The sequence below is a fragment of the Ceratina calcarata genome, unplaced genomic scaffold (assembly GCF_001652005.2).
Source record: "Ceratina calcarata isolate Rehan_Ccalc_2016 unplaced genomic scaffold, ASM165200v1 scaffold363.2, whole genome shotgun sequence".
Lineage (NCBI taxonomy): Eukaryota > Metazoa > Arthropoda > Insecta > Hymenoptera > Apidae > Ceratina > Ceratina calcarata.
In genome coordinates, this window is record NW_017159356.1 from 80,098 (window position 1) to 99,437 (window position 19,340).

The 19,340-nt window shown below is 37.9% G+C and overlaps 1 protein-coding gene across 9 annotated transcripts in view; it reads right to left on the reverse strand.

The window, feature by feature from the left end:
* The window catches only part of Mp (collagen XV/XVIII-type protein multiplexin), a 224,789-nt gene that overhangs the window by 38,804 nt on the left and 166,645 nt on the right, over nt 1–19,340 (reverse strand). For 8 of the 9 annotated variants that reach the window (XM_026814041.1, XM_026814040.1, XM_026814039.1 and 5 more), the window contains one exon: nt 6,544–6,615. The exons of the other annotated variant lie outside the window; for it this stretch is intronic. In XM_026814041.1, the coding sequence (XP_026669842.1) occupies nt 6,544–6,615 (72 nt within the window). The remainder of the gene's footprint in view (nt 1–6,543; nt 6,616–19,340) is intronic. 9 annotated transcript variants of the gene reach the window in all.

The following is a 19,340-nucleotide window of genomic DNA, read 5'->3' on the forward strand; positions in this document are numbered from 1 at the left end:
GAATATAGTTTTTTTAGAGAAAATTGTTAAGAGCAAGTAGAAATTATATATTTCATATTTTTTTCGTAGATATAGATTGACGTATGAATTTGCACGGAATTGAATGAAGCAGAGTGTTTCGCTGTCAGATTTATTATTTTGTCAGAGAGAAATGTGCAGTATGTCAAACGAGAGGTTTGTCCATTTCGGTCGAGTCAGCCGGTTCAGAGAGTCGATGGACACAAACGTAAAAAACTAGTTTGTCAATTGGATTTTAAAACACTGCCGGCTCAGAAATAACATTTTTTCAATTTTTGCATCTGTTATTTTATATCCGTAAACAACAACACGAGAATACATTCGTTTGACGCATAAGAAAATACAAACTTTAATTCGTGAATTTGAATAAAAATTAACAAATAGTTTCAAGCTCGATAATTAACAGACGTTAAATATAGAATTAAACTGAAATACATTTTCAATAGAGGATTATATCCGAACGAGGATCGAACGCAAGAAGCCCATAATTTATTTAACAAATTCGTAGTACAGCCGAATATAGTCTCGACAATACAATTTTATTAAAACGTGAACTCGGTAGCCAATCTGAAAGTTTGATTCGGCACATTTTATCCGATTTCACTAGAAAGAGCATCCCCTCAGCTTTAGTAACCATTCTGCGTGTCGCGGCTTCAAGCCGCGTTACATATTATTCAAAATCGCAAAATCCACTTTGCGCGACTCGTCGGAATTCCTCGTCGGGCAGACGAACGACACGGGGACGTGATAATTCGCGTCCCATTTAAATCGGCTCAACTTTCAGCGACGCGAATTAAAGCGACGCGACGCAGTAACGGGTTAACATTGGCCGTTCCTCGGGCGACAGAAGTCCAGGTGAAAAAAGAATTTGATTTATACCGCGGTCGCCTGTTTCTCCCTCGGCAGTAGTTCACCTCCACTATGAACTGCGACTGCATTTATACTCCCGTGTCTCGCGTCGTCAAAAGTCTTCCCAGCCGCTTCTCTACCACGACCGCAATCATAACTCTTCTCTCTCTCCCATCCCGCGGTGCCCTTTTTCTTTATTCTTCCCGTCCCAACTTCTTCCTTCCCTTTTCCTCTTCATTTATTCTACACGTTATCCTTTGAATCTTAAATCATCCTCATGTTATACATCCTTTCCAACGTTTAACATTTTCACAAAATTCGTCGAAAACACAACGCGGATGTCTGTGACGATCGAACGTAGAATCGTACGATTGGTATAAAAATTTTATTACACGCGCTTGTGTTCTGCGTTTCAATTTTTATGCGCGTCGCGTCGGGACACTGTTTTCGACAGACATGCATATTCCTTTCGTCGGGAGCCAGCGGATCAAGTTATCGGAATGGTAGACCTACCGCTGATCTCTTCTGGCGAAAACGAATGAGTTACGACTGGGAAAAATGTGACGTTAACGCGAACTGGATAAAAGTGCGTTATCTCCTGTGATGGAGTTCGAATGAATATGAATGGACGGATCTAGCGTATCGATTTTTCCCATCGCCGATAATGATAAAAGCATGGATCAACATTTTTTTTCCAAATGCGTCAGGTATCGAAACAATTCCATTGTTCTGTTCTTTTTTCTAGTTTTTTTACAGGGTAAGACCATAAGTATCGACGTATACGCTATGCAATATCTTTCAAAATTTTATCTACTATGTTGATCTTTTAAATTCGCCGATACAATTAATCACGAATATCAATTTTGTATCCATTGTATCAAATCGTTAGATTGCGATTGTTATAACGCGTAGGTGTGACACACACAGAGGATGGATTACTTATTACCGTCTTCGAAGTTCGATGGTGCTCCTTAATGATCACATGTCACGATGCTCTGTGCCTATATATTCGGTTCAGGCTCTTTACGTAATCGAGAGGCAAGCTGAGTAAACTTTAGGGCGGATCGCATGATTAACGGGCCGTTCAGAAACGCTACGGGTATCTGCTCGCAGCTTAGACATCGAATCGTAAGTCATAATTTGAGCCGCGTCACGGATCCCCCTAATTAGCGAACGCTTCTCTAAACAGTTTAGCAGCCGCGAGCGAAAGCAGTATAGAATAACAACAATGCGGTCTTGTACAATTACCAGTAATAAAATCCTTTGAATGTCATGTTAAAATAATTATAAATTATATTCATATGTAGGTTAATTACGGTATGTTGCAGAAAACTTTTAAATAACTGGAACGAAAAATGATATTGAAATTTTCTGAAATGATACATTGTACAATATGCGTGTACATGTCCATTTGGAAATTCTATTATTAAAGCGTATCAAATTTTAATAGAGAACAAAGAAAACTTTTTAATACCTTTCTCTCTCCATTATTCTGTTGAATAATTGTTATACGTATCTACGTGTATATGAACTTTTCATGAAATTTCAATATTTACATGTTTACGATAGATTTTCAGCAATTAGTATAATAAAAACTACTGATAATGTAATATCANTTATCTTAAAATTCACAAATTTAGATTCATTTTCACATTTTCATTAACATTTCCTTATATACATACAGAGTTCATTGATTGAACTTCTATACGAGCCTATGAAAATCTATTTCTTTTTTTACAGTCTCAGCATAATACATTATTACTGATGACGTTTTTTATTGAAACAAGCTGTACGTATTTGGACGAGTTTTTTTCTATGTAGAGGAAAGGAAGACCTCTCTCCTGTCTCAATGTACTCTTTTCTACTCTCCTTTTTTCACTGTCTCATTTCTGAACAACCGAGCAAAAACTTTTAATCTCGACTACTTTGGTCCCGTCTACTCTTTTTCTCTTCCCACTCCGAGTTTCTCTTTCGCGTCACCTTTCTGAATGCTCTTTTCCGCCCCCGGCCTCGCTCTCCTTTGACGACTTCGACGGCATCATCCGGAATTAATGAAGCGATCTCAATTTTGGCGGTAATTACCATTTGATCAACCGTGACTCGGCACTCAATAATTTCATTATTCATTCTTGCTACCAGTTTCTTGTTCTTTGATTTCTCACATCCGTTTAACTTCATTTTTCATTTAGAACACTGTTCTTATTCGAATGCTACTACTCCTATTCGAACATTGCATTATTGATCATAAAATGTCTTTAAAAATTCATTAAATATTGCTGTGAATCCAGATTATTTAAAGGAAAATAATTTAAATATTCAAGCACGGTTCACTGACTGAATAACATTGTAAAATTGCAAGGAATATTCGTAAAATTACTGAATTTTTTATTTCGGAATGTTCGGCTGTCCATTTCCCGAAAACGTTTTTCACAATATTTATTTGTAGCCCATCGAATTTTGTTCGGTGAGCGAATTCTTTGGCGGAAAATCGATTCGCGATTGGAAATATGCAACATGATTACGAAACGGAGTTGAGAGTTATAATTGGAAAGATATTGCAATAATTTCTAATTTCAGAGAAATACTTTTATTCATTGTATTCGATAAAATATGGAAAGAAAAAAATGAATGCTGACCGTCCTGTTGCCAATAAACTCGAAAATGGCGATAGACGATTATTCGATCGGCAATTTGACGTTGCAACTGATTCCGTTTAGCAAATCTCGGTGTCGACGGTTCAAACTGTCGTTGTTACTTCTTATCAAGGAGCGTGGACGCGTTAATGTAAACGCGGCCAACCGTGAGAGCTGACGACCGGCCGACCCTGCGCGGCACAGCCAGCTGGACATAAATTCGAAATGACGTTAATTTTACCGTCGGATACGGGGACGCGGTTATTTCGTGACGTTATAATATGCCGTAACGAGACTTTCCAAATCAATTACGTCACACGCCTCTCTCCGCTCGTTTTCAACCTGATTAACTGCTTTGAGTCTCGGGAATTTCAGGACGCTTAGCACGGATCACGCTAATAAGCTTTGTACATCTGTAAACAGATGGGAAAGCGTGGCGTAATTTCACGGAGAAACAGCTATTAAATTATTCACATTAATTTAGTAAGCAAAAGTTGATAATGCTTCTAAGAATATTGAACGCAGATTTAGAGTACTTCATAAAAATTGATGAATTCTGAATATATAATAATAGGAAGTTACTATGTTACGGAATTTGTGCTTTCGGCCATAATCAAAATGCACGTTTTTATTTATTAATTGGTCAATTTTACGTCAGCGAATTTCGGTGAAAAAGGAACGCGCTCATAGATCCATTGTTTATGACATTATACGGCCTTCATAAATATAGAGTCGTTTTCGCTGCTCGTTTCAATAGTTATGTATGACCAGTTTTAATCTTTGAAACATCTTGGCAAAAATATTAATATTCATTATCCTTTCATGCATATAAACAAACGACAGACGCTTATTATTCTTTATAGAAGACATTCGTATAAATAGAGAATGATTAATGTGTACATAGACTGTGACTTTACAGTGTGATGTATAACTTCACACATATATAAAATAAACCACGTAGAGTTTGTTTAAAATATATATAATTTTTAAACAAATTGTACGCTTCACTTTTTATACACAATTCAATGATAATTTTAAGTTACATAAATAATTCTCGATACCGGAAGTACGAGTTACGCGAAAGCGAATCAATTTGCTGAAAAAGGGGACAGAGGCAATAATTCGCACGGCACGTGAAGCTCGTCCGCGACGAAAATTGTTCCGGTGATGATGGCGACACAACGCGATTAGCTATCCCCACGATACGAATCATCCCCGCCAAAATTAATTATGATTGAAACGAGGTCGCGTCGCTCTCGTCATATTTTGATTGAAGATTTTCCGATCGCCCGGCCATCGACACACTCGCCGGGCTAACTGACGTTTTGACAAATTAAATAAATCATAAGCCGAAGCCGCCGGTCCGGAAGCGTCACTCGCACGCGTCTTTGTTTACGTGATTTTTTCACCTTTTCTCTATTTCTTTTTCAACAACAATATTTTTGCAACCGCGAATATGGGATGGACGTATGCTTCTTATTTTTCTGTTTGGGATGCAGGCTCTGTTAGGATTTGCGTTGCAGTCACGTTGATTGAGATTGAAGTAGGCGTAATAGGAAAATTTGATGTTCGATTGATAGACGGAACTCAGAATGATTTATTGGTTTATTTGGAGTCCTGCAGAATTGGAGACCAATGAAATAGTAATCGGGTTTCATGAAGTTTACGGGTCTCGAAAATCTATAGCAACTTAATTTTCATTATTTCTCTTAAAATTAGCCTAATTCAGGTTTAATCTATAATTGTTTTTATATATATGTGAACTTTTATAGTTTTATGCGTGAACGAAACAAGGTTTTACATTAAGTATGATTAAATTTACCAATTAACTTGGCTATCGAATTTTGAGAACGTTATGTCATCTCCAATACCAAAAATTACCGACGTAATAAAATCTAATTACCGTTTTGCATATTACAATAAATAACAATGGGATTTCGAATGAAATTTCTAATAAGTGCCAAAATCATATAAAAGAAAAAACCTTTCATTATACTATTCTTGATTGGAAATTTGATTTTATCATACGAAAGAGAAGTTCATACGTGACTCATGAAATACACGTTTCTAAATTAAAACAGTAATACTATTTTTACGTGTAATGGAAAAACTTATATTCAGTGCCATTTGTTCATAGCAAACAACCAGTTTGTTTGTACAACCTCAGTCTGCATTGAAATGCAAATTTCCAGAGAATGTTTTCTATTCGGATGTGTGTATTTTAAAAATTCGTCGAGAGTGGACCGAGACGATCGAGATGATCGAGGTGACCCGTGTTCCACCTGCGCATACGCAGACCGACAGCGACATTATTCCTGTAGGATGGTCGTGCCGCTTCATAAATCGGTCGATTTATCGTTGCTGACTCACCGTGAACCCATTCGCGGTGCATCGGAGGCCCCTTGGGGCCATCGGATCCCGGCCCTTCTGACCTATGGGGAAGCTCCGGCAATTCCCTTGACGATTGCCCGACGATCTTACGTCGTAGTTCTTTTCATTGAACAGTAATTATTTTGAAAGGTCGAGCTTTCCTTTTTTTAACTAATAACTGCTTTAAATCGGATCGTAATATAATCAGCATTAAAATTTTAAATGGAATCGACGAATGAGGTAAACGAGGTCTGTGTTCTGAATAATTAATATGTTTTTTAAGATGTGGTTCTAAATTAAATAGATTTAAATATTTGTGAGATAGAATATTTCCATAATTGACAGAACGTAGATGTGATTATTTTAAGTAAGAATTGAGAATTACATGAGATTAATGTGAAGTTTAAAAAAGGGGTGATGGATTAATTTCAATATTTTAATTCATTAATATAAATAAATTTAATCGACGTTTTAATCTAATAATTATTTAAAATTATTACCTCTCTTCTGAAACCTCCAACAATCAAAAACATTTCTAATTAGCACATAAAATGAAAAATCTGAAGATACACGAAAGAAATGGTAATAACAAACTGCAAAGCTACTAAATAATATACACAATACTATCTCTAGACTTCAGGATTGATATAAGACTGGGAAAATGTGTACTCACGTTGAAGTCGGCCGTGCATTTTACCAGATCCGCCGGATGTCCGGAATAGAGCTTCAAGGTTTGCAGTACACCCTTTAAATAAACAATCAGGAAATAGTAGACGATCGCTTGGTACACAGGATTCGTCATTCTCTTTTTCTCTCGCTTCCTCCGAGTCTCGTTCCACGCCGTATTTCAGTTCAACGCAATGGTCACAGTTCGCGAGAGCTACACTATTACATTTTAAAACACCAGTTGGATTTTAAAACAGAAAATCCAACGATCAACACCGATCGAGTGTTTCATTATTCAAGACACTTGGAAATTTTATATAAAACACACAAGACAGGCATCTATCCAGCGTTTGAAATGGATATTCCATAAAACTGTTTAATTACGAAGAAAGTTCGACTTACGCCCTCGCAAAAAATTAGGACAATATTTATCGTAAACTGGATCAAAATCTTAAAAAGAGAAATACTCTGACGAGCATGAGCGACAACGAAATCCACTTCCCTTTACGCGGGATAATACCCTTATCAATCGCGGGGATTCAATCCTCAGGAAGCTGTTCGTCAGTCAGTCGGGGGGGGGGTTATGGAGCGGGAAAGCGGATGCGGATAATCGCGAGAAAATACACAATATTTTCGCGATAACGAATCCGGATTCCTGCGCAGGGAATAAATTCCCGCGGCCGCGTGCGCTCGCGCCGCGTCGATTTATTTCGCTGCAAATCTGGCGTTACGAGAGTCGTGCGATGACGTTTACATCATAGCGTAAAACTCGTTCCTGCGACCCTCGGCTCCGCAAATATTTTTTTCACCGATAAACCCTTACTGCGTCACTTAGTCCAAAGTCCCCCTGTACAATGCTACCTGCACGGTCTATAGATATCGCTTATGCTCTTGCGTGGAAATTGTTCTGCTGCCAATGGCCGGCGTTATTCACTAGCTTGTTTTCGTTCATCCCAACCTGCACTCGACTTTTTACTCCTTCATTGTCAGTTCTTCATCCGCGCGGTAAATAAACGGTCGCGACCGTATTTCTGAATCCTCTCATTGATCCATAGCTGAACACATCTGCCAAGCTTCGGAACCGAAACCATGCTCACTTTTGAGCTGTCTAAAACATTTTGTTTTATCGTCGGTTACGAGATTAAAAAATAAATTGATTCTATGAGAACATGAATTTTTATTAAAATAAATATGAAACTCTGTTATCTATTATGAGTATCATAATTGATTGTTCAGTTTTCTTGAAATCTTAAGGTGTATATCGAAATTGTTCAAAAATGATCGACGATAAATTAAAATTATAGTGATTCATGGGAAGAGACGTTGAACATGATATATAAAAAAGTTAATGTCGAACGGTCGAATTGGCGTGAAAAACGCAGTCGCATTTCGAATATTAATTGGTGGGGAAAAATGATTTCGCGCATCCATCATAATCCAAAGTTTCCCAACGGGACGCAACGATTTCGCTCGAATTATAATTAATCGACCCGGTGGTTTGACATTTTATAGAACTAGACACATGACCTTACTCATTTATTTGACATACCCTTCAAGTTATTTTGAACAAACTATGCTGTTTCCTGATTAAAGTAGTAGATTTCCCAGGAAAATAAAAATCCAATCGATGGGATCCCGCACAATCGTCTCATAAATACCAACACGACGTAACGAACACGCCCACGCGCGAAATTGTCATGGAATCACGTTCGCAAAAAGGGGAATAAAACGCAAGAAATTCGTGATTTATCGACGATCGACAAACGAATCCAGCGTTTATATTCGCAGAAAAGGGAGGAAATCGGCGGGGCTCGAAGTTGCATCGATCACCGTAAAAAATCGATCGATCTTCGTGAACGATTGCGCAGTACGAACGCTTCTCTGTAGCAATTAAAGAGATGCGTTTTTACCCTTACGTTTTTGTTCGTTTCCTAGATACACTGATCCACAAGTTTGTCAGACAAAATCGTCGATAGATTTTCAGTAAATCTGTACATCATCGTAGATCATTGTTAAATTGATCAACTCAGAAAGTTATAGTGAATATTTCTATTTGTAAACGAATGAAGCAATTAATTACTTTAACTGAATTTTGTTTTATTTCACGAATTTTTAATCATATGTTTGAATGAACTTAATAAGTTTAATTTGATTTATGTGTTCTCTTGAGTTATAAAGTGGAGTGTACGTATGCACGTAGTGTGTGTACATGTACAAGGTTTTTCCCGCGGTATGGATTTTTTCATCCAGAAAAATCTCTTCTGAGCGCGAGGCCCCCCCGCGGATTTTCCATCGTGCAAAAAGTCGTTCTCGCGTTGCACCCCCGGGTAAGCCCGATCGCGGTTTTCCCACCGATTAAACTGGCCGCAAGACAAAGTGCGGGCACGCGTTAACCGCGCCGCGCCGCCGCCCCCGCGCCGTTTCACGGAATTTAATGCCCGGACTTAAGGGATTAGCCGACTCTGGTAATTTTTAAAGTACAAACGTGGTCGCGTCGGCCCGGCCTGTTAAACCGCTGGGAATGGGAATTAATTCTGTTCAAAATGAATTTTTACCGCGACGTGCGCGCAGCTTCCAGTTGATTATAAATATGTAAAAAGTTTCATACATGAAATACGGCCGATTTGAATATTTCAAATAATTATAATGTAATGCATAATACATTCGTTTACGAACAAATTGCCTGTAATCTTTTCAACAGAGTGTAATGGGAAATTAAGTCGTAAACTTAATATATTTTACCAGCCGTTGCGCAACGATCATTATATATACAAATGTACCGTTTTGTTGAACGTTCATTAATCTTTCTGATCAATAGGACAATAATTTTGTTAAACGAGTGATACTGTTGAGTGAGTAACTTACGAGCTCGATCAATCTACGCGAATGCATTGTTATTGCGACGATTTAATTTCGATTATGGTATCGATTGCTCGCTTAATGCGCTTCAGGTCCAGGTTGGATACGACTTGTTCCTTGTACGCGAGATTGATTAATCGATGCACACATGTACGTTCGATTGGATTGTCGATTCGTCTGAATTATTACGAAACACAGCCCGCAGCTTGGACTAAATGCACATAATTTTAGTTTAACGAGACCGGCGCAATTAATTAGCAATTCTGTAAAATAAATTCGCTACTCTCAGAAATGACTTTTGTAAGAGACATATTGTATTTATAACAAAGTTCACCATCGATTAATTAAAGGCCATTAACAAGTGATCAGATTAATCAGATTAAATTAGACGTATTGCTTATTATTCATTGCATATCATTATTATAAACTTTATAATTAAACGTGGTGCATAATTTTAGCACTTAATCCCTCTCTGCTGAAGCTAATATTTAAACAGTTTATTAAAAACATTCTTAAAAATCTTTTAAATAACTCGCCCTGCACCTTTTCACTTAAAAACGAGATCACATTTAGCAAATGCCGCACTAAATAAATACGTAATTAAGGAGACGCGATTTATGTTCCTTACCAAATTAAAAATTTAAGTATAATTATAGAAATAAACTCAGGAACAGAAGTTGTATACAAGAAAGATACATCAAATCCACTACGAATCACCGGGCAAGCTAACTACCGGAAGGTTTCACTGGAAATCAATGTCATCACTGTTGAATTTCCTCATCGCACTATTCGTGCAATTATCAATGGATCCTCGAAGGTAGGAACGACACGTTCCGGCGGAAAGTTTTCGACGTGGCGAACGGTCAAGCCAGCGGTCTAATCGGATGGAAAACGAGCACTTCCGGCCACGAACTCGACCCGATCGTTCCGGTCGAGATGAACACGGATGACTGTCCTACCACGCTAGATACCAAGAGACCCATCGCCGAGGGATAAAGAGAAGAGAAGAGAAGAGAAGAGAAGAGAAGAGGGGGCAAGTGTTTCTTGGCGTCTGGTCCCGTATCATCTCCCAGACTATATTTTTCGTACCATCGAACAAGTAACGTGGCGTGTAAACCAATCTACCAGGAAGTAACTTCTTTGGTGCATGAATTCATAGTTACAGGTACCTTTAAACTCGATAGTGATCGTTTCTGTATATTTTATTATGGGTTGTAAAAATAAAATCTATAAGGATATTTAAAAATACCCTAACACTTAGAAATTAGATGATTAGATTATTTGTAATAAGAGTGCTTAATCTGAAGATATGATGATTAACGATGTACAAGACCCAGGTGCTCATTCAGATTTCACTTAGACGCAAGGAAGTGACTTTTATTCTTAAACAGACAGTTTACGGAAAACTATGCAAATTTACTATTGATTTTGACTTCAATTTACTCGTTTCACTCGGACCGCGTTGGATTTAATTTGCATTTAAATAGGGAATAACAGGACGCGCTTATCTATGTGCGGTGAAAATTTTTTTCCAACCAGACAGCATCGTCCGCGCTCGAAGAAAATACGAACATTAATATGTTATTTAGGCTGTCCTTTGTCTCAAAAAGATTGTTAGACAAGTATTTAAATAGAGTATTAAAACGTATTGGAAATGATTAATAAAGATGCTGGTTTTAGATAGTTTAATTTATAATACATTTTAAGTTAACACCAATTTTTGCTTCATTGTCTATGCAATGTTGACTCGTGTCTCGTTGAATAAATAATTGAAATAAAATCTAGAGGACAATTGAAGTTGTAATGCGAAATTGTAATAGCGAACCAGCAGCTAAACCGATCTTCCAATTTCTTTTCACACCGTTTACTATTCAACCTGGTCCGCTTGCAATTACAGCCGCATCGCTCGAGTTTCTCGGCGTATCGCGTCGCGATCGTGAGCCGCCTCTCAAACTCGCCGCGCGGGTTATTTAATTCCGAAAAGAGGAAAGGAGCCAGGAATAGCAAGACGTCCGGTCCGGCAAATTTTAATCCCCCGACGCGGGACTGAAGGCGGTAGGAGAATACGCTTAATTTTCTGGGTTTATTGGAGCGCGATAAGAAATCGAGTTAACGCCTTTCCGTAAGCGGCTCGCGGGGATGATTCGGAGCCGATTAAATATTTGGGAGAATTTTAGGCGTACGCCTTCTGCTCCACCGTCTTCATCGCGTTTTATATATAGAACCACTGGAACAGCCGGCCGCACTTCAAAACAGACACGCGTTAAGATTAGGATCTAAGATTAGGGAACCAACAGATCTGGGAAATTTTAATGCCCTCTATTTTTATTGCATATACATACAGCATCAAGATGCTCATTTACCATACATTTATAAATTATTTACTGAACCATTTACCATTTAAGCAAAACTTGTCTCTTGTATTTTGGATGACCTGTCTGTTGTAAGCCTTCAGGGTGATAAATTTTTCCTTCCCTTCGCGCTATGCTCAAAGTATTATTAGACAGGGTTGCAGTCGTAGTACAACTTGGCTCGAATATTGGCCACCGAAGCAAACTCCGACATTTTGCCACTTCTTGCAATATTGATTTTTTTTATATAAGTTTCTCATGAATCTTTCATACGACAGTTATTTTGCTATAATTAAAAGTGTCACTTCCCTGAGAGGTCGTGAAACTTTGAGAATGAATATCTCGTCTATCACGAGGTTTTCTACGATTTTAACTATCAAAGAATAACAATTTCATTAACGTGTAGCTAAGAGAAGATCACGAATTAATTAATTATCACGTCTAATGCATATCCTAAAGGAAACTGTATGCATGTTAGCTGCAATTACTTGAAATAGCTCTGTAACATTCCTAGGCTTAGTGATATCTGTGTGCGTGTCCCAAAGGATGTTAATAAACGTTATAACGTGTCGAACCGCGGATGTTCGCCCGGACGCGCAAACGTGCGACATAATTCGCAAGTAAACGAAGCTGCGGCTTTTAATGGATTCCCATTGTTCTGGCCACGTTCGAACGCAAACAATGCTCCCAGCCATTTTCAGTCCCGATCGCGTTACTCGAATAGAGTTGGGCCAAAATTCGACCTCGATATTCGCTCTATACGCTTTCACCCTACGCTGCACACGTAGATACACTCCCATTCATAAGTCACCGGACAGTTAACAAAGAACTTAGCGAAATGTCAAAACACTTCTAAACAACATTGAACTTCTAATACAAATAATTATATTTTATTTATTTTGTTAGGACGAATGTTTTCTCGTATCTGGACAAGTTAAATTAATTTATTAAAAATCAATACAATTAATATAATAAATTATTTCAATTTATTATAATTATAACAAGATATAACAAGAAGATGACGTTGTTCATTAGTCAATTGCTTCGATTTGGTATCTCTTCTTCGTAAATTCACATTATTTGGGTTAAAATTTCCCATTTTGAAATTACAGCGGTGACTATTTTATTTTTCATAAAAAGACGAATTATTGGTCTTCCAATACCAACTTAACTCAAAAGCAAATATGTTAGGATATTTAAATATTAATGTAAACCATACCAATAGAATGAGTATTGCCAACTGCTTTTGAAACTCTAAATAATCTACGATTTTTTTACGAATAATAAAATACTTTTGGACAGAGGTAGTACCAAGTATTCATTTTTTAGAAAATTTTGTGCCATAAATCATAGCCATAAGACAATATTACATGATAAACAATTATTTAATTCTTTTACAAATTCTTAAGGAATGATCATTATATTTTTCGTATTCTCTATTTAATTGACATACTATTATTGATTAATCAAGTACGAATCTATCAACGATTTTGTATATTAATTTATGATCAGGATTGTACATACGTGCTGTATATATTATGTATGTAGTTTGTCGAAATACTGTCCGCTTAAATCTGGCTCGATTCGCACTTCCGCGTCGCGCTATCATCGCGACCGATTCAATTCGTGAATTTTGTTATCGAACGCGGTCCTGGCTAATTCGGCCACGCGACGTGACAAACGGAAACTGCTTCAAAGAGATATCCGGTCCAATACGTGAATACGTTTCGTGAACAGGCTGATCGTGTACTTTTGGCACGAGCCACTCAGTCCCAGCTCTAATTACAGGGTTCATTGGAGTTTTACACTTCACTAAATAAGAGATTTCGTACCTTTGCCAGCCTCTGTTTCTACTCCTACTACTCTTAAACTTTCTGTTAGAACTGAAATTTATTTGTCACGAATATAAAATGCAGACGTGAAATAAAATTTATAATTATTTAATGTATTTGTGTTTATTAAAAATTATTATTGTGGTATATACGTATATAAATCTGCATATTGATTTATGAAACTGTACTGATATGAATAAAAAATAATTTACATTGGCGATGAAATAATAAAGGACGTTGCACGCGAGTTTGGGAATGAAGTTAAATATGTATAAATGCCCATTCGACAAAATTTAAGTAAGTTGATTTCGAAATTTAAATTTAAAGTCCGATGCGAGCTCTAAGAGTTTCTGTAGCTTTTAAATTAAATTTAACTTTAGACTTTCGAGAGAACGTTTTAATTGATGTGAAAATAATTTAGCGTCTGCGGCGACCGGTTGGTAAGAATTCTTTAAATTGTTCTCGGTCCTTTCTGTCCTATCTTTTAAATTCTACAATTGCGCATCCTGCATATTTTCCATTTTCACGTGTATTTTAGTTTCTCTGAATTAAAACGTTTTAATTACTTGTAAACTCGATGTGGTAGAGCTACTTGATTACCATTTGTTGAGGAACACATTACAGTTAATAATATGATAATGAAAGAACATGGGTTAGAACAAATAAAACGAGTAAATGGACCTACGCCTCAGGAGTGCAGGCGTTTCATTACGTTAATAACACATTACAGTGTTCATACATTAATTTCTGACAGAACTATTTCTAGAATGAGTGGGTACTCTTCGTTGAGGCAATGAACAAAGTAATCTTAAAATTCAGAATATAATGGAAGTACAGGCGTACAACAGCTATGAAACTCGTTTACAATTACATTAATTAGATTTCTCCTGGTACTTTTGTTGAAGGAACCCAACGATTTTTTTAAAGAGAATTTACCCATTCTGTTTCATTTTAACTCTCACCTTAAACAATAACAATATAACTGTATATTATAAAATATTTCTTCGTACTGAAGCTGGGCCTCAGTTTTCAAGTAATTACAGCTGCGTTTTATTACAGGTAAATCAGACGTAGGTTGATTTAACACGTTGGCCCAGACCATTGGGAGTACGGCGTAACAAGTCGCTCGCAAAATTTAACAAATTCTGTTTGCCAGAATCGATTGAGCGTTTTGTCAAGGAAGGAGGGGGGGAAAAATAAAATCGGCACACGGCGTTTAAATTCGTTGTCGCTCGGGTGTCATCGATTAATTCGTTTATAAATCGGCGTAACGTCTGTCTCCGTGGATGCGTACACAGTGCAAATGAATCTGGATTTAATTGCAAAGTGGAGTCGAGCAAATTTTCACGATTAAAAGCGATTAAAAGTGTGCTTCTCTCCTCCCCCCTTGGAAACATGTAATCGCGACACGTATCTGGTATCAATTTGTTTTTCTCTTTCAATTTACGCTTGGCCCTCGTTGGCTATTATTAGCCAGCCATCGAAACGGGCTAATTAATTGTTTAAACAATTTGTCGCCCCGCCTTTGTGTCCTGTTTTACGTTTTCTGCTGTGGACAGTAAATTAAATCGCGCTTTAACATGAAGGCATTTCTCATTAAGAGAGAATTTAATGTTTAACGGTCTGAAAATAATTGCGATCTCGTTTCGTCGTTAGCAAAAGTAAAACTGTGATTTATTAAACGATCACGTGGTTTTTCATAATTAGTGATTTAGAGTAAAAGGGGAAACGTATGGAAGATGTTATTTTTTAATAAACAGGCGCGTGTATTAAAAGCCTTACTTGATAACGTTCATGGTGCACGCACCAGCCATCTGTTCTCTGTTCTCTTAAGATTTTTCCCTGGACAAATAGTTTACTTCCTGAGCATGATATCTGATTTTGATAATCTATAAATAACACTTGTTCAAACTGTGTTTCTCAAAGATAAGTACATTTAAAATAATAGCACTTGGCTATTACTATTATGAGCGAAGATTGTGTTACATTTCACGCTCAACCGCTCACGTCTGTGAAAGATGAAATTCAAGCGAAAAATCTCAGTTTCACTGGCTGATGAAATGTAACGATCGCGTAGCGGAGAGAAATATTTCGCGAATACTCCGGAAACGGTGAAAAAGAAAAGAGGAGACGTCCGGGTTCGGTCCAGAATTTAGTTACACGCTTCATTAAGCCCGCGACATATTCTAATATTCACAGCCGCTCTTGCCGATCCTACTTTTTTCTCTAGCGGCGAATTTCTAGAACGTGAAATTAATCTGATTATCATAAAAATCGTGTAGTCGCAGTTATTAGAACACGCCGGATTTTAGCGCTCAATGAAATTAATGAGTTCATTACAAGCTGCCGGTACCGGAAACGTTGCACTTATTTTTACATGAAAATTTTTGTACTACCCTTGGTTTAGCTAGAGAAAATTATAATTTAATAGGAAACAGCGCAACGATTCTGTGGTGGTTCTATTCTTATCTACGGAAACTTCTTGGCGTCAATTAATGTTAGACGAAAATTGGATTTGACAGAAGAGATTTAATTATTTTCTCTTTACTTTAATAAGTAAAAACTATTTCAGGAGATGGTAATGCGATTAATATGCAATGAATCAGTTCATTGATGCACGTTTTACAGAAATATAGTTTTTGTGAATTTTTTTAAAGAATTATGTTTGCTAAATCGCAATTAAAAAATAAGGTGATGAGGTTCAACGATAAAAGATTGATTGAAATCAGCCACTTAGAGTATCGAGTCAAAGGGGTGGCAGAGATTAATCGGTGGCGCGTGTGTAAGTAGGGTTGAACAGTTCAAAGCGGCACTTCCCTTAGCACTTCAGTCTTCTTCTACTGGCCTCTTGCCACTTGCTACTCGTCGCTCTGAAAACACGTTACGTATATGCGTGCTCGAAAAAATGTCGACGACGTCGCGTCGTCGCCGTGTTGGGAACAAAGCAACAGGCGCGGCTATCTTAGCCTTGTTTCAACAAGTTATACGAACGGACGAGATATTCCCTGTCGAGGGGTTACGATTCAGTAGCCATTGTACAGAAACGACCGAGTAGCTATTGTCCGAAGATTGAATAATAGAACAACAGTTGCTGCGTTTGACAAGGCGATTATTATTGACCAGGGACGCATAATAAGCTTCGGCTTGGGCTTATTCTGCATAGTGTGAGGCCACGGACGCAACGCTCAGTGCGTTGAGGATAACTATGTATGTTGTACACTGACGTTCAAAAGTTACAATTTGTTACAAGAACTGAAATAGTGAAGTAATGAAAGCAAGTAGGCAGGTTTGTTATAAAACAAACAAATGTATTAGTATAAAGAAATTTGTCTATATTTAATGAATGGAGGGGGCCCTTTTAATTTCATATGCAAATTACATTTTTATATATATATCGAAAATTAAAACAGTTAAGATATTCCAATTATATTTAGAAATTCTATGGATTTCGTATTTGTGACACGGAGTGTATGTACAAAAGAGAACGAGCTTGGGTTAAATTGTGCGTATATACGATGAATTCGCTCGAATGGAACGTCGGAGTCCACGAAGGTGGTGAATGATAGCAAGAAACAGAGAATAATGGCGGGATCGAATATACCTCGGTCGTTAGTTCCCAGGCTCAGTTGTCGAATGTATGGACAGCCAATGGGGCGGAACAAAAATATCGGAACTGTATGAAATCTTCTAATAATGAAAAATTGTTCCCAGAGTCGGATTGACAGGACAGTTTTTTCAAACATTGATGATTTACTGAATAATCATATTTCATATTCATTTCTTAGTATTATGTAAAACATGGAGTTTGAATACGTACTTGAAATATCGTTGCCAATTCTCAATATAAAAAAATTTACAAACCCAATCTCTTTTGGATTTTTTCATTACAACAAGATTAAAATAAAATACGTAAATTGTTTACGACACGAGATTGAATCTCCTTTACAAAAATTCATTTAAGACATTTCATCACTAATTTTTGGTCTCGTCCCGTTTCCGCCCTGGCTCGGTGTATAACGCGAAGGGTTTTCATCAACGAGATAGTTCCGGGAGAATACGCCGCAAATGCACTCGGCGGTCTTGCAGTTTTTCATCAGGGAGATAATTAAACGGCGTTTAAAATTAGCGAACGGGTGATCAACGTCGACGGCCAGTTAGTATGCAATTAGGACGGAGGTAATCATAACGTAATTACCACTATGTTATCCTGGTAACGTAGGATTTGCGTTCAGATTCGCGTCCACGGAACACGGGATCCATCTAGATCTAGTGTAACGGACCGAATGGCCAGTAAAAGGTAAATGGCCCGTAACGTTTACCAGGTGTTTCGTTGCCTCCGCGATATCGTCCTTATCTCCTATCTTTTTCTATAGTTTAGGAACAGAACCGAGAGCAGCAGCCTCGGCAAAAATTCTTGGCCAAATAGTACGCCGGCGAGCGGCAAAGTAAAGGATCTCCGCCGTTCGAGAATCGTTACGAGCTTCGCTCGCCTCAAACTATTTTACCCTGCTGCTTCTGCACTTTGTTTCCGCAACGAGAATTATCGTCGAGGGGCTGCTCGTTCCCCCGGCCAGCTCGCTGGCTGGATGGAAAGCGATGGTGGAAAGATCCGGATACGAGCATTGTTGCCGATTGATAATTAACGGGGTAGCTCTCCTTCGGAAAAATTTACAATTAAAGTCTTTACAACGGCCAAGTGAAACGAGATCTCTGATTAAAGAGAACGTTCCTTTATTCCTTTCCTCGTCAGAATAAAAATCGATGCTAATAGAAAACGATGTTCACGTGCATAATTGATTCCCGCTGGACGAAGTCTCTTCGTACGTTATATTTCATTGTTAAAATTATATACGTGTGAGATCCATCTTGTGTTCTCGTTATTACAGAGTTCGAATGAGAATTCATGTAAAATACGACGACGCAAATAATATCATGCAAGCATCGGCACGTCGGATATTATTAATCGGCGTTGTAGGAACTTATCAGCGAGCCTTAACGCGTTAAACGCTTTTTGTATGATTGCGCGCGATAAACGTGTCGCGAAAAATAAAGGGCGCAATATCCGGCTGTCTCGATCCCGATTATATTAAAAAAAAAAAGGAAGGAACGACAGGTAACAAATTACTATAATCCTCCGACGCTCCCGATTTCATTCTTATCGTTATTTACGCTCGAATTTCACGTGCAGAAATTACAATTTCGTTATTCCGGCAGAGCAATTTCAGCGAGAAAAGATATTAATTTGCCGCGCGATTGCACCCTCTCCCTTTTTCTCGTCCGCCTCTCCATCCCCCCACCCTCTCGGCAAGCACAGTTGTTCCGCGTTTTCCTGGCATTAGCGATTTCTCCTCGGCGCCTCGCGTGCCATCGCTTTTCCATAAATGTAAGCCTTCTATTTTCGGGAAGTCCGGGATGCTTCAATGCTCTCGCCAACCGAAAACTGCCGGACCTCGGGAATCGTTCGAACGGGTTTTGTCTCTCAGAATGAAGCGCCGATATTTCAACGATAAACTCGAACCGCTAATTAAGCAGTTTCCTAATTAGCGGACGCTCTATAAAAATCGTTCTGAATCAGGCAAGAAAAGTATAATTATTCACTAAAGAGGTTACCTGACATTTTCTATTATCAAACAGGAAAGATAGCTCGTAAACTGTCTAAAATCGCATTTAAAACTTAATTGAAATCAGATATTGAATGAAGCAGTTACTTTTAACTACGATTCAATTCGATCTATACCTCGAGTCTTCTCATTGGCTATTAA